The 13,244-nt window shown below is 62.2% G+C and overlaps 3 protein-coding genes across 7 annotated transcripts in view; 1 reads left to right on the top strand and 2 right to left on the bottom strand.

Moving 5' to 3' along the window:
• LOC113970577 (translation initiation factor IF-2-like) overlaps nucleotides 1–2,051 on the bottom strand; it is a 4,816-nt gene extending 2,765 nt beyond the window's left edge. For 2 of the 4 annotated variants that reach the window (XM_027689666.1, XM_027689665.1), the window contains exon 1: nucleotides 1,221–1,667. In XM_027689666.1, the coding sequence (XP_027545467.1) occupies nucleotides 1,221–1,653 (433 nt within the window). In that variant the 5' untranslated portion in view covers nucleotides 1,654–1,667. Of the gene's footprint in view, nucleotides 1–1,220; nucleotides 1,668–1,768 lie in introns of those variants that run through there. The other 2 variants (XR_003535211.1, XR_003535212.1) reach the window with 2 other exon arrangements.
• A 667-nt stretch (nucleotides 2,052–2,718) lies between these two features.
• Nucleotides 2,719–5,288, bottom strand: CRYBA4 (crystallin beta A4). Its single transcript, XM_027689513.1, has 5 exons — nucleotides 4,556–5,288; nucleotides 4,318–4,436; nucleotides 3,992–4,133; nucleotides 3,758–3,900; nucleotides 2,719–3,607 (listed from the first exon to the last, which is right to left on the bottom strand). The coding sequence occupies exons 1-5, from the start codon at nucleotides 4,592–4,594 to the stop codon at nucleotides 3,460–3,462; spliced, it is 591 nt and encodes a 196-aa protein (XP_027545314.1). The 5' UTR covers nucleotides 4,595–5,288; the 3' UTR covers nucleotides 2,719–3,459.
• A 2,799-nt stretch (nucleotides 5,289–8,087) lies between these two features.
• Nucleotides 8,088–12,834, top strand: CRYBB1 (crystallin beta B1). Of its 2 annotated transcripts, XM_027689512.1 has the most exons (6): nucleotides 8,088–8,318; nucleotides 8,958–9,117; nucleotides 9,979–10,097; nucleotides 11,777–11,909; nucleotides 12,039–12,181; nucleotides 12,458–12,834. In XM_027689512.1, the coding sequence occupies exons 2-6, from the start codon at nucleotides 8,977–8,979 to the stop codon at nucleotides 12,636–12,638; spliced, it is 717 nt and encodes a 238-aa protein (XP_027545313.1). In that variant the 5' UTR covers nucleotides 8,088–8,318; nucleotides 8,958–8,976; the 3' UTR covers nucleotides 12,639–12,834. The 2 variants fall into 2 exon arrangements, with proteins under 2 accessions (XP_027545313.1, XP_027545312.1); XM_027689511.1 differs by lacking the exon at nucleotides 8,088–8,318 and having other exon boundaries at nucleotides 8,917–9,117.
• Nucleotides 12,835–13,244: the final 410 nt, after the last annotated feature.

Here is a 13,244-nt window from a genome sequence, read left to right on the forward strand (position 1 = left end):
TCCTGCTCCTGCCTTTCTCCTGCTGCTGCCCTGCTCCTGCTCCTGCCCTGCCTGCCTGGAAAAGCCAGGACTGCAGCAGGTCCTGGGGGAGCTGGGCCGTGATGACTCTGCATGTTCAGCTGCGGAGCTGCTCCTGCTTCCCGCGGTTCATTGTGACCACACGCCGCAGGCTCTGCTGGCAGGACAGTCCCTCCCATGGGGACAGCACGTCCAGGCAGCATTTGCAACCCAGCTGCGGGAATGAGCTCCGGAGATGCCATCGAGCATCTGGCAAATGGATCCCCTGCCTGGATCTGAGCGGGAGGTGGGATCTGAGCGGGAGGTGCCTGTGGGGGGCAGGCGGGACATGATGGCTGTGGGATGGCCTCTCTCACCCGGGAATGAAACACATCCCAAGAGACAGGGAGGGAAAACAATTTTGTGCAGGCAGGGCTCAGCTAAACACTCTGTCTGGGGCACAGTGAGCAGTGATTGCCAGCCATGAGCCAGAGCTTCCTCTGCCACACAGGGTGGGTGGCACATACGGTGCTGCTGAGCACCTGGGTTAAACAGGGGCTAACCCCCCCTGGAATGAGGAGGGAGGGACGGGAGCACAGGCTCCACAGCAGGCAGGAGCAGGGAGATAAGGCCACAGAAGGCATGGCATTGTCATGAGCTGCCTGTGCCGAGAGAGATGATCTCTGGGATGTGGCATCTGGGCACCCCAGTCCCCCAGCTCCCAGCAGGGTGGCCAAATACCTTTGCCCTGGGCCCTGCCAGCGCTGCCTGACCCTTGCTGCTATCCAGCAGAGCCCAGGCTCTGGCACATCCCAGGCTCCCATGCTGCTGCAGCAGTGCCAGGCACTACCACCTTTGTCTGCAGCTCTGAGGCTGGACAGCCTGGAAGAAGGGAGGGTGAGGATCTGAAAACCCAGAACATCGGAAAACCTGATTATTTCTGGGCTCCTCCTGGGTCCCTGGGCAGGACCTACTCACACACACAAAAGGCTGCAAGACAATGAGGGAGAGAAAATGGCTCCGCAAGAGGAGCATCTGGCAGGTTAACTCTGAAGGAGGGGCTGTGCTGTGCCCCAGGAGTGTTGGCCCCAGCCTCGCCTCTAATCCCCACCCAGGATCCCCAGCTTTAGGAGAAAATGGGGATTAGGAGACAAAGCAGTAAACCAGCATTTTGGCTACAGTTCCTCCCAGGGGCATTGAAAAGCAGGCAAGAATCCCTTTACCTGGCAGGAGCCCTATTCTTGGTGAGGATTCTGAAAAAAAATACAAACAAGCGGTGCAGCAGTTAGTTCTAATTTGGGCCGGGGGCTGCAGGCTGTGTCCGGGGTGGGCCAGGCTGCCCGGTGCCGCCTCCGGACCGGGATCACGCGGGATCGCCCGCCGGGCCGGGAAGCGGCCAGGAACACGCTGCGGGATGAGCGGCTGCCCCTGCCCTAACAAAGGGAGGGGGCCCGGGCTGCCCCAGCCTGGCACCCCCGGGAAGCGGGGGCTCCTGCCGGGGCGCGAGGCTCTCGTGGGATTATATGTAATCAGGGAATAATATATGGGAGGGGTGGGGTGTATTTTTTGGAGACGGAGCGGCAGGAGCAGTCCCGCCTGTCGGCTCCGCACCCCCGGAGCGATGCCCGCAGGACCCCCCGAGCCCCGGGACGGCATCGCCCCCCGCTCCCGCCCCGAGGTGGGGGCGGCCCGCGGGCTCCCCGCGCCCCCAGACCCCACCGGTGCCCCACCTCCATCCGGAGGGAGCGGAGCGATGTCCGCGGAGCGTTACCTGCTCCCGGGGGCCGGGTTGGGGCTGGGGGGCGCCGGCTCCGCTCGCTTCTGCCCGCCGCGCCGCTCCTTTGTGCTGGAGCTTTCCCAGAGCATCCCTGAGGAAGAGGCGGCCACGCAAACTCCTCCTCCCGCAGCCCCCGGCCCCCCCGGCCCTACCTACGGCGTAGGAGGATGCTGCAACTCGCTTTAAATTTTAATGCTGGAAATGCGGCCAAGTCACCTTCCCCCCGCAGCGCTCCCGCACCGCTCTCCGCTCCATATCGCTCCCGCATCGCTTCCAGCACTGCTCCCGCATCGCTCCCCGCACCCTTCCCGCACTTCTCTGCACCGATCCCGCTTCGGGAGACCCCGGGGACCCCTCTGCCACGATAGCCGATAGAAAGGCCACTGTCATCCCCCCTGCCAGGACACCGTCCCCCGTGGTGTCACAGGCTCCCCACAGCCCTTTGGGGTGGTGTGGGCACCCCACAGCCCTGGGGTGGCCCAGGGGACAGGGGACAAGGGTCGCTGGGCAGGGGCTGCTGCAGGCACATCCCTGGGGCCATGGTGGGCAGGATGTGGCTGGGCTCGGTAGGGGGGATGGCAAAGAGACCCAGCCCGGCCTGGGCACACAGCCTTGCCGGAGGACAGCCCCCCCATCCCGGGGACAGCCCCACTCCCAGTCAGAGGGCTGTGACAGCCCCTCCTCAGAGCTGTGCAGCTGCTGGGCTCCTGCATTGTTCTCCAGGTCCCTGCCGGGTCCCTGGGGACCCCCGGTCCCGCCGCCAGCTGTCCACCGTGTCTGGCTGTGTGCTGGATCCTCACCCAGCCCCCCGCCCCGCCCCGGGGCTCTGGAACTAGACAGGGTTGCAGGGGGGAGGGGGCAGGACGAGGGTCCCCCCATCTTTGTCCATAGAGAGGCCAGGAAACTCCACTCCTTGGGTCTCGCTGGCTGCCGGCCCTGGACGGGTTTGCCCTGGGGTGCAGGAGGGTTTCACTCAGCCCTTCCCAAAACTTTTTGTTTCTTCTTCTATTTTGCCTTTTTTGTTGTGATTCCAGCGGATAGAATCCCTTTCTGGGCAGCATTCCCCATTCCCTCCACTGGTGGCCCTGCTACTGCAAATGTCATGGATGGGACATTTTCATCACATCAAACCTTTTCTCCAGAGCTCTTCTGAAATGTGGAATTTTTCTAGACCAGCCTTTTCCTGCCACATTTCCAGCTTTGGCTGCACACTGGGTGTATGGCAGTAAGGGATCAGTGCTCGGATGGGTGCAGGGGTGTGCATGAATGTGGGGATAGGTGCACAGCATGCACCTGCAATTTGCTGAGTCCTGCAGCTCCTTCCAGCCCCTGGCAGGTTCTGGTGGAGCAGATGGGGTCTACAGGGTAGTGGGATGTGAGGGTTCTGCAGAGCCCCTGAGCCTGCAGCTGGGGTGGCACAGAACTTTACCTGCCTGTGACAGGGACGTGTGCTGGTTGCAGGGGCAGAAAAGATCCCACTCACCCAATCCCTGCCCCTGCAGACCCCCCACTCTGCCTCCACACATGACATCACTCCCGACCACACACCCTCATGGTCCCCCCTTCCCCAACTGCCAGTGCCACCTTGGACAACTGAGCCTTTATTGAGCTTTGCCCCCGCTGCCCCGCGGGACAGACGGTGCCCAGGGCACGTGGCCAGTGGTGCGGGGACTCCGGCACCGCGGTCACTGCTGGACCCTGCGGATGGACTGGACCTGGCCCGTCTGCGCGTGGGAGCCCCACTCCCGCACGTGCTTGTATTCGCCCGCGGGGCTGTCGCTCTCCAGGAGGTACTGGAAGCCTCGGTACCCCGGGTACTGCGAGCAGACCCACCTGCGACAGAGCAGAGAACGGCGGTGGCTCAGGGCTGGCAGCACCGTGGAGCCCCCGCTCTGCGGGTGCCAGAAGCTGCCAGAGCATCCTCGGCCCCGCCGAGTGCCTCGGTGCTGGGTCCTGGCAGGGTGCGAGCCCCCGGGTACTCACGCGCCGGAGCGGACCAGGAAGGAGCCCACGGTGCTGCTGCCCCAGCCCAGGGCGGGCAGGGAGGGGCAGTCGTCGCTCATCTCTGCCCGCTTGCCCTGGAAGTTCTCCTGCTCGAAGAGCATCAGCCGGCTGCGCCCGTGGTCCTGCGGCCAAGGGGAGCACGGTGTTGGCACGGCCGCCCTGCCCGGCTCACCTGGCCGGCCCCGCGGGGGGAGCCGGGGCGGGGGCACTCACGGCGCAGGCGATGGGGCGGAAGGAGCACATCCTCTCCACGTGGTAGGCGTTGCTGCCGCTCCACGCCTCCCAGCACGGGTAATCGCCGCGCTCCAGCACAAACTGCTGCCCCTGGAAACCGCAGTGCTCGAAGCCTGCCCACCTACCGGGGCGGGAGGGGGTTGAGACCCTCGGGGTGCCCACTGTCCCACTCACACCCAGGGCTGTGCCCGCTGTGCACATGGCTCAGGTGGCAAAAGGCACTGGATACCTCCATCCCCCAAACCCCCTCCATCCGTGGGGTCCCGCGGCACCGCGAGGTGGCAGTGCCCGAGACCCCCACTCACGCCCCGCTCTCGATCCTGCAGGAGCGGACGGTGCTGAAGCCATGATCCAGGGTGCTGTAGCAGTCGGTGGTGAACTCATGCTTCTTGCCCTGGAAAAAAGGCTCATCCCACACCGCGATCTGGGGGGGGATGGAGGGAGTCAGGGGGCTCCGGGGGTGTGGAGGCCCCACGTAGATGCTGCAGCCACATTCCCAGGTGTTCACAGGGTGTGGTGCTGGTCCTGCCCAGGCTCCTGTACCTTCCAGAGACCAGAGGATCTCTTGCAGCGGTGGGTCATGGTGGCTCTGCCAGGGCACAGGGGAACAGGACTGTCAAAATTGCCCCTCTGCCCAGATGAAATGCCCTCAGGAGCCCACGCACATCTCTTCACCAGAAGCGTGGGGGGCAAAAAGGGGGTTGCTCCCTGCTGGAGCAGAAGAGCATGAGCTGGGGCTCCCCCTGCCCACCCAGAGCTGCTGCCTGGGCTGTGGAGAGCACTGGGCACCTGGCCCTGGCAGCCATCCTAGCACTGCCTGCCTATGCCCGGGGAGACTCCTCCCACTGGCAGATCCCCGAGCCAAAGCACCCGTGCATGCAGCCTGTGCAGGCAGAGGAGTGCTGAGCTGGGAGTGCTGCGGAGGTGGCCATGTGCCCACACTGAGTATCAGCACCCTGCCACTGCCATGGCCAGCAATGACCCCTGATTCCCCAATCTCCCAAGCCCCCAGTCCCCCAATCCACTGCCACTGCTTCCTGTGCCAAGGTGAGGTCTAACCCCAGATCTTGGATGCTCCTCCACGTGTTCCCACAAGTGCTTGCTCCCAGGCCCCAGCCACGGTGACAGGGCAGCTGCCCCAGGCTCCGGCGCTTACCTGGGGTGAGGCACTGGTGCCCAGGGAGGTGACATGTCCCGCAGCCTCTGGCTGGGTTTTTATAGCCTCCAGATAGAGACAGAGCCCAGGGGAGCATTACTGAAACCCCTAACTCAGCACATGGCGGGGAGGAGGGACTGGGCAGAACAAAGGAAACGTGTCAGAGACGCTGATGAGCCGGGACATCGAGCGGGCCCACCAGGCGTGGGCTCTGACCCCCGGCCCCACAGCTCCAGAGTCGGGGCATTGCCCCCCGGGTCTGCCAGCATTTCTGCAGCGTGCCCTCCCCAGCGCAGAGCTGAGCTGGGGCCGTGTTCCCACTCTGGCAGTGCTCCTCCTGCCTGCAGGCAGCACTGCCTGCACTGGAGGCGCCGGGAGATTTCCTCACCCATTTCTGGGAAGCGGGAGGAAGGACACGTCTGCACTTACCCTCCCGGGGAGGGCAGAGCAGCTCTCCCTGAAATCCAGGGCAGTTCACTGCAGGGTGGGCACACAGCAGCCACGGACACTGTAACAAGCAGGGACCAAGGGCATGGGAAGTGAGGGGTGGGTTTGCCAAGGCATGTGAGGGACTGGAGGTGTAGGTCATGATTTGGGGAGCACTGCAGCAGCCTCCTGCCTCTGTGCACTGAAAAGAGTCTGCTGCACCCGCATTTTGGGAACCTAAATACCTTTTAGCTTCATTCACCGTGACCCCCACACCTCATAAATTATCCTGGGGTGGTGCCAGGAGCGTGCCAGGGCTCCGAGGGCTGGGCAGAGGCACCCACTCAGCCTGCGCATCAGCCAATAGAGGCTGTCAGGCCAAGTGAGAAAACTCGTATTCCCAGAGAGAGCTGTGTTTTGGGACAGCAATTGCCAGGAAACTGCCAGGGGGCTGAGCTGCAACATCCTTCGTGCAGCTGCAGCCCTGTCAGCCCCGGGCACTGCGGGGGAGGCAGAGCAGGCAAGCACAGCAGCCTGGGGGGCTCAATGCAACCAGCCACCCCCAGCTGCACCAGGGCTGCACGGGCTGTCCCGACATCTGCAACCCCAGCAAAAGCCTTTTGGCACAATTTGTCCCCAGCCTCTTACAGTGGCCTGAGCTAAACTCAGCTTGTGCTGGCCACCAGCACAATGACCACCATGCACTTGCTCTCCACGCCATGTCCTGGCACTGGGATGTGGCCACAGAGCTGGGCTGTGCCGGGTGTACCTGCGATGCCATTCAGCACTGGGCAGGGCTGCAGCAGTGGGAGCTCCATGGGCAGTGGAACTCACCTGGGCAGAACAAACCCCTGAGCCCATGCCTGTGCCCTCTGCAGCCTTGGTGTGCCAGCTCTGGCCTTCTGCTTTGCTGTTGGAGCTGCGCATCCCACAGGCACCCCCGTGCCAGGGTGGAATGGAGCAGAGAGGGGCTTTCCAAAGCACCTGCAGCCAGCAGCAGGGATGGTGCACGGGGAGGGCAGAGATTTTGTGTCTGGGGCGCTCAGGAATCACGGAGGACAGATCCCTGCTGTCAGCCCTGCCACAGCACCGGCTCAGGAAAACCATGGAGCAGCACAGAGCAGCCATCAGGAGCAGGGCTCAGTCCCTCTGAAATGTTTTCCCAATGCCCAATTTCAAAGGTGCTGGGATTTGGAAGAGTCAGGAGCATGGGGTGGGTGAGACCTGCTGATTAATGCCCAGGAGGCACAGGGGAGGCAGCCAGGTAGAACATTCACCCTGGCTCCCGGAGGAAGAGAAGGTAGGTTAAATTAGAAATCTGGGTAAAAACCATGGTGCCAATTGAAATCATGAATCCTAAACCACTGCCCAGTGTCCAGGTGAGAACCAGACTGTGGCAGTGCCCAGGGTAATGGGGCAGCAGCCCCCACACCCAGCCACGTCATGGGCACAGCACGGCCGCCGAAAAACCTCGGGAAAAGAGGGGATCAATATTTCCTTTTTGTTAGGGATTTTGAGCAATAGCCCAGAGGGCACAGCTGGATCCCACTGCTGCTGGGTGACACATGAGGGGAACAAAAGATGAGGGCAAAACACGGGGCTCTGAGCTCTCTGACCACACACCCTCGGGTGAGGTACTGCCCAGGAGCACTGATGCTGGATGCTGCGGGAAGCTGGGGGTGTTCCAAAGGAGTGTGCAGGTATTTACAGGATGAAAAGGATCACAGCAGGCAAACAGGGAGAAGATCTGATCAGAGGCTCAGAGGAACTCAGGAGAAGGTCTCCACAAGGTGCCATGGGGTGCAGGAGAAGTGGCACCTCAGGCTCATCCGCCACAGAGCCCAGTGTTGGCATGTCCCCATCCAGCTACCCTGCAACCCTTCTCCTGTGCCAGTCAGAGTTGATGCCCCAAAACACTGTGTGGGGTTTGGCACCGTGTGGTGGTGGCAGAACTAGGGGTGGTACAGGGTGAGCACAGCACAGGGAAAATGGGCTAAAAAGCAAGAGAACAGCCCTGCCAGTGAGCAGGGACATTCCCAACAGAGCGCAAACACCATTTTCCATTTTCAGGCACGCAGATGGTTCAGAAAGTGTCAGCTTCAATTACACATCATTTGACAAAAAAAACAGTTCCTGAAGCATTTCAGAACACTCAGGTCTCACTTTCTGGCATCTTCAGAGCAGTGCTGCAGGCACTTATGGGCACAGAGTGATGTTCAAAGCAAGGGGTTCAGTGTTTGGAGGGGAGAAACGGGCACAGTGTGGCTGCGGGCTGGGCACTGTGGGGCTGCGGCAGCAGTGGCACTGGGGCGTCCGTGCGAGCCTGGTGCCAGGGGCGGTGGGCAGGGGAGGGCAGTGTGCCTGTGCCGGTGCCGGCGCTGGCCTGGCCGTGCCAGGGCTATATATGCCCTGCCGGGGCGGCCGCACGCGGGGCAGCGGGTGCCGCCGCGCGCTGCAAAGTGGCACGGTCAGGTCTTCTGTTGTGCCGCGGGCACAAAGGAAAGTGCTGGGTTCAGCGGCTGGGCACGGGGCCGGGGAGAGGCTTCCAGCTCGCCCAGCGCTTTGCAGGATGTGATGACTGGGCGGCCGCGCAGACACTGATGAGCTGGCAGTTCCTTTGTGCGCCCGCCCGGGGGTCTGCCCTTGCCAGGCTATAAAGTGGGGGCCTCGCGGCGCCCCGAAACACAAGCCCGCTCACTCCAACAAGAAGCAGCAGCTGCCCAGGTAAGAGGACAAAGTCCCCGGGCACCGGGCTGCAGCCGGACCCGAGGTGGGGAGAGGGAAATGCAGGGTCTAAGCCATGGCCATTGCTGTGGTCATCACGTCTGGGAGCACCTCGGTGCTCAGCATCCCACTGCCCTCCTCTCCCTGGGGAGCTGCTGGTGACATTCACCTGCAGGGCCACAGCAGGGTGCCTGCTGCAGGGCCTCAGCAGACCAGGGCTGTCCCCTTCCCACTCCTCACACGCTGACCCCGTGCCCCCTTGGCTCCCATGCGCAACCCGTGCGGGACGGCCCCGATGCCTGGCGCAGTGTCAGGCCCCAGCCTGGACAGGGAGAGCAGGGAGTGCCTGGACACCAGAGCTGGGGGCTGCCCTGGGCACCCCCACAGTGGTTGGACCTCTGCAGTGATAGAGATCTCCTGACCACAGAAGGAGAGTGTGGACACCAGAATCTCCCCTGATCCTCCTGGTGAAGGCAGATCTCCTGCCTGTGCCTGCTGGAGAACCTTCCAGCGGCTCCTCTCCTGGCCCTGGCCACCCACCCCATTGAGAGACCCCATCCCGATGTGACCATCCCTGGGGTGCGTGGTGGGTGCCCCAACCATGCCTCCCTCTAACATGCTGCTGGTGCCCTGTCACAGACTTGAGCCCACCACCGCGATGTCTGAGACCACAAAACCCGCTGCTCCTGGACAGGCTGCAGAGGAGAAGGAGAAGGCAGTTCCTGCGCCAACTCCATCCCTTGACCCTGCTCCTGTCGCAAACAGCAAGGGTGAGGAGCCCTCCCCAGAAGCCTTCAGGGTAAGCCCCGTGGCTCCCCACGCGCAGGACACACTCCGGGGCTGCGGGACAGTGGCAGCATCTCTGGGGCAGGAGGAGATCATCCCACAGGGAAGGACCCGCCTCCCAGAGCAGGATGTGAGCGCAGGTGCCACCATCCCTCCCTGCTCTGTCCCTCTGGCACAGGCACAGGATTTGGGCAACTGCTGCAGGAGGGACGATCTGGGAGTCCCTTGGTCGGGACAGCTCATCAGTGACCACTGGGGACCACAGGCTTTGGAAATGCTGTCCCCTGGGTTGTGGCATCAGGACTGGCTGCTGCCAACTGCTCCCTCTGGTCACCCTCTGCATGCAGGGGTTCTGTGGTGCTCAGGGAGGGTGGAGGGGACACTGTAGGTGCACTGAAACGCTGCAGTGATTCTAGGGCAGAATGCCACCGAGGCATTGCAGCAGGGCTGGGGATGAGGGGCGAGTGATGCAAGGACTGTGGTGACACTGTGCATGTGCCAGGTAGCAAAGGCCACAGCATGGATGCAGCTCTGGAAGAAGCAGCTCCTTCCCAGCAACCTGGGCACCGGCACAGGGACATGTGGCTTTGCAGCATCAAAAATGGGAGCTGGATGAGGCCATCTTGGATGAGGGACAGCTGTCAGGAGGGACCTTCCCGTGTTCAGTCTATGCTGGGACAGATCTGCTCATATACAGAGCCCAGCTCGGCTTGCCTGGGCACTAGAGCTGAAAAGCCGCAGGAAGGCTTGGAGAGCCGAGGAGAACACGTGGGGCAGTAGGCTCGTGTGTGCAGGGTCGTGCAGGGACACACAGCACCACCCTGCTCTCCCTGAGCATGGCTGTCCCCATCTGACCCTTTCCCTGTACCCCCAGATCGTCGTCTTTGACCAGGAGAACTTCCAGGGCAGGCAGATGGAGTTCACCGCCGAGTGCCTGAACCTGGCTGACCGCGGCTTCGACCGGGTGCGCAGTGTCATTGTCATCTCTGGACCGTAAGTGACCCCAGCCACAGAAGGGACTGTGTCCCTGGGGATGCCCCAAGGGGGTGGGGACACAGCCCTGGGGGCAGCCCTGGGCACAATGTGACATACAGGGGCATTTCCCTGCAACCTGGGCAGAGTGGTGGAGGGGCAGCACAGGAGCAGGGTGGGGGTCCTGAATCTCCTTCAAGGGGGGCAAGAGGGCCAGGGTGGGTGGGAAGGATGCCAGGGCCACCTGCAAAGCAAAGGGCACCAGAGACAAAGCCAAGTGCTGAAGAAAGGTGTCCGCCTGGACACCTGGAGCTGTCCATGGAATGCAAGGAACTTGCGGATTTTACAGAAGCCAAGGTGAAACGAGGTGGGAGCCTTGGATGGGCTGGTGGTCTGGGCCACCATGGAGACAAGGCTGGAGTGGGCAAGGACAGGAAGGGATGGGCAGGCAGACTCACACGCCTGCCCGCACCCAGGCAGCCGAGCAGCGACAATGGGGCTGGGCAGGTCTAAAAGCCATGGGAACAGTTGACACAGGCAGGGACATAAATGATCCCCAAAGCAGATAACTGAACAGACAGATGATCTCCGTGTTGAAAGAGCATCCCTCTGCACTGTGCCTGGCTGGAAATGGTGTGCTGGGAGGGCAGGGGGCTAGCAGGGCTTTGAGCAGGATGCACAGGACACAGCTTGCCCTGACACCGGCCCTGAGGGATCAGGACAATGACCTGTCGTCACCTTGAATGACACCATGTAGCACCAATGAATTTTTTATTAGGAACCCAGAATCTCCAACTCTTCTTGAAATGAAAGGGGGATGGAGAAGCCTGGAAGGAGCTCAGGTGTGACATCTGGGAAGCTGCACTAGATATAAAAGGTTAAACTGGGTGAACGGAGATTTTAGGTGTCATTGGGGCCCATGGAGACTTCTTGAGAGTCACTGGTGAGATTCTCTGCCTAAAAATGTGCTTAAGGAAAGACAAAATCAAAATCAACCAAGCTGAGCCTTAGAAGTCAGTGTGAGGACATGCTGCTTGGGGTACCTGAATGTCTCCTGCCAGCGGGAAAACACCTGTTGGCATTAGCAGGAAGAGCCCTGTTTTGCAGGGAAATGGGAAGCAGCAAATGCAGGGCTGTTGTGGTGCCGGGGGCTTCTGAGGCCCCAGGCCCATGACATTCACAGCACTGCAGCACCTCGTGGCACTGCTAAAGAGGTGACATTGCAGCTGAGCAAGCCCCGTGCCCCAGCAGTGGGCCGGGTGCCAGCGCTGGCTGGCGCTGGTGCAGCGAGGCGTGCGAGCGTGCCAGGATTAGACAGCCTGGGCAGCCCGGGCCCGGGGGTGCGGGAGGGAAAACAGAGTCCTGACATGACTCTGTGGTGTGCAGCGTATGGGGATCACCAGCTGCCTGGGGGTCCCACTGCTCCCCAGCTGAGGAAGGGGTGCAGCTGCAGGTTTGGACACACACACCACTGAGCTTCCAGCCGAGAGCCCTCACCTCTGCTTCACATCAGCACCAGCTCTGCACAGACCACAGTGCCTGGGCTGGGAGAAAGGTGGGAGCAGGGTGGTGGGGCCACTCCTGCTACCTGCAGCCTTTTTGGGTGCTGGGAGTCCCCTCTGGCACCCCACAGGCTGGCGGAGCAGGAGGGGAGATGCAGGGTGGCATCTGACCTGCCATTTGCCCACCCCTCTCCCCAGCTGGGTGGCCTACGAGCAGGCCAACATGCGTGGGGAGATGTTCATCCTGGAGAAGGGCGAGTACCCTCGCTGGGACACCTGGTCCAGCAGCTACCGGAGCGACTGCTTCATGTCCATGCGTCCCATCAAAATGGTGAGTGCTTGGGAGCAGGAAGCACCTGCCGGGGTCTGTCCAGGGCAGGACTGTGCTGCTCGATGCCTCGCTGCAGCAGCTCCAGGGCTTCAGCCATGTGAGCCAACACCTTCCCTCTGTCTTCCCCAGGAGGCTGAGGACCACAAAATCTCCCTGTACGAGTCTGCTGACTTCAAGGGCAACAAGATGGAAATCCAGGAGGACGATGTGCCCAGCCTCTGGGCTTATGGTTTCTGCGACCGTGTGGGCAGCGTGCAGGTGCCCAGTGGAACGTAAGCCAGGCCGCAGTGACAGCTGCCTTGTGTCAGGCTCCCTGTCCTCCCCTGTGCCCCAACCCACTGCTGCTGCTCTGAGCACCCACACGGGGCTCTCAGGCAGCCAGAAAGCACCACAGGGCTGGTTTTGGTGGTGTGGCCCATCACCCAGGGTTGTGTCCAGCACAGGGAGGCAGGGGGGCTCTGCCGGCTCCTTGAGCGTGTGCCGGCCGTGGCGCTGCTGCCTGTAACAGCTGAGCCCGCTCAGGTGCCCTGTCTTTGCTTTCCCTGCAGCTGGGTCGGGTACCAGTACCCTGGCTACAGAGGCTACCAGTACCTCTTTGAGACCGGAGACTTCCGACACTGGAATGAGTGGTCTGCCTTCCAGCCCCAGATCCAGTCCATCCGCCGCATCCGGGACATGCAGTGGGACCAGAAGGGCACCTTCGTCACCCCCGACGCACCCTCTGACTGAGCGTGCTGCCTGCTAGCTACGAGTCCCGGGCCCCGTGGGGCACCCCCGCCTCCCCTCGCGCTCGCCTGCCCAGCACTTTCCTTGTACATTGCACATTCCCTGGATGTACTCTACCTTGTGAGGCAAATTAAAAAAACAGAAGATTAGAGCTGCTCGGGGGTCGGTGGTGCATGAGCGCGGCCGCGGGACACTCTGCCTTCCTGGCCTGCGCCAGCCCTGTGCTGGAGCCGGGTAGGACATGGTGCAGGGTGGTTTTCCCAGGGGAATTGCTCCCCATGCTGTGGCTGGGACGTGGGAGACCCTCCGTGTGGAGGAAAAGAGGTGGTGTGGGAAAGGGCAGGAGGCTCCTCAAACGGACTCCACCAGCACCCGCGGGGACCGTCTCGGCTGGTGGGACTCAGGGCGCCTCCAGAGCACTCGGACCATGGAGGGCTCCGGGCTCCGTCCGTGCGGCAGGACGGGGGGCTGCGGGCCCGCCGGTGGGATCCACCTGGGAACTAATTAACAGCCGTAACTGCAGTCAGTCAAAGACCAATTCACTCTCAATGAGTTTTTATTCCCCTCGGACGCTATCGCTCCGCACCGGGCGCTTCCTCGGCCTCATTC

Source organism: Neopelma chrysocephalum, unplaced genomic scaffold, assembly GCF_003984885.1.
Source record: "Neopelma chrysocephalum unplaced genomic scaffold, ASM398488v2 Primary Assembly neopelma1_77, whole genome shotgun sequence".
Classification (NCBI taxonomy): Eukaryota; Metazoa; Chordata; class Aves; order Passeriformes; family Pipridae; genus Neopelma; species Neopelma chrysocephalum.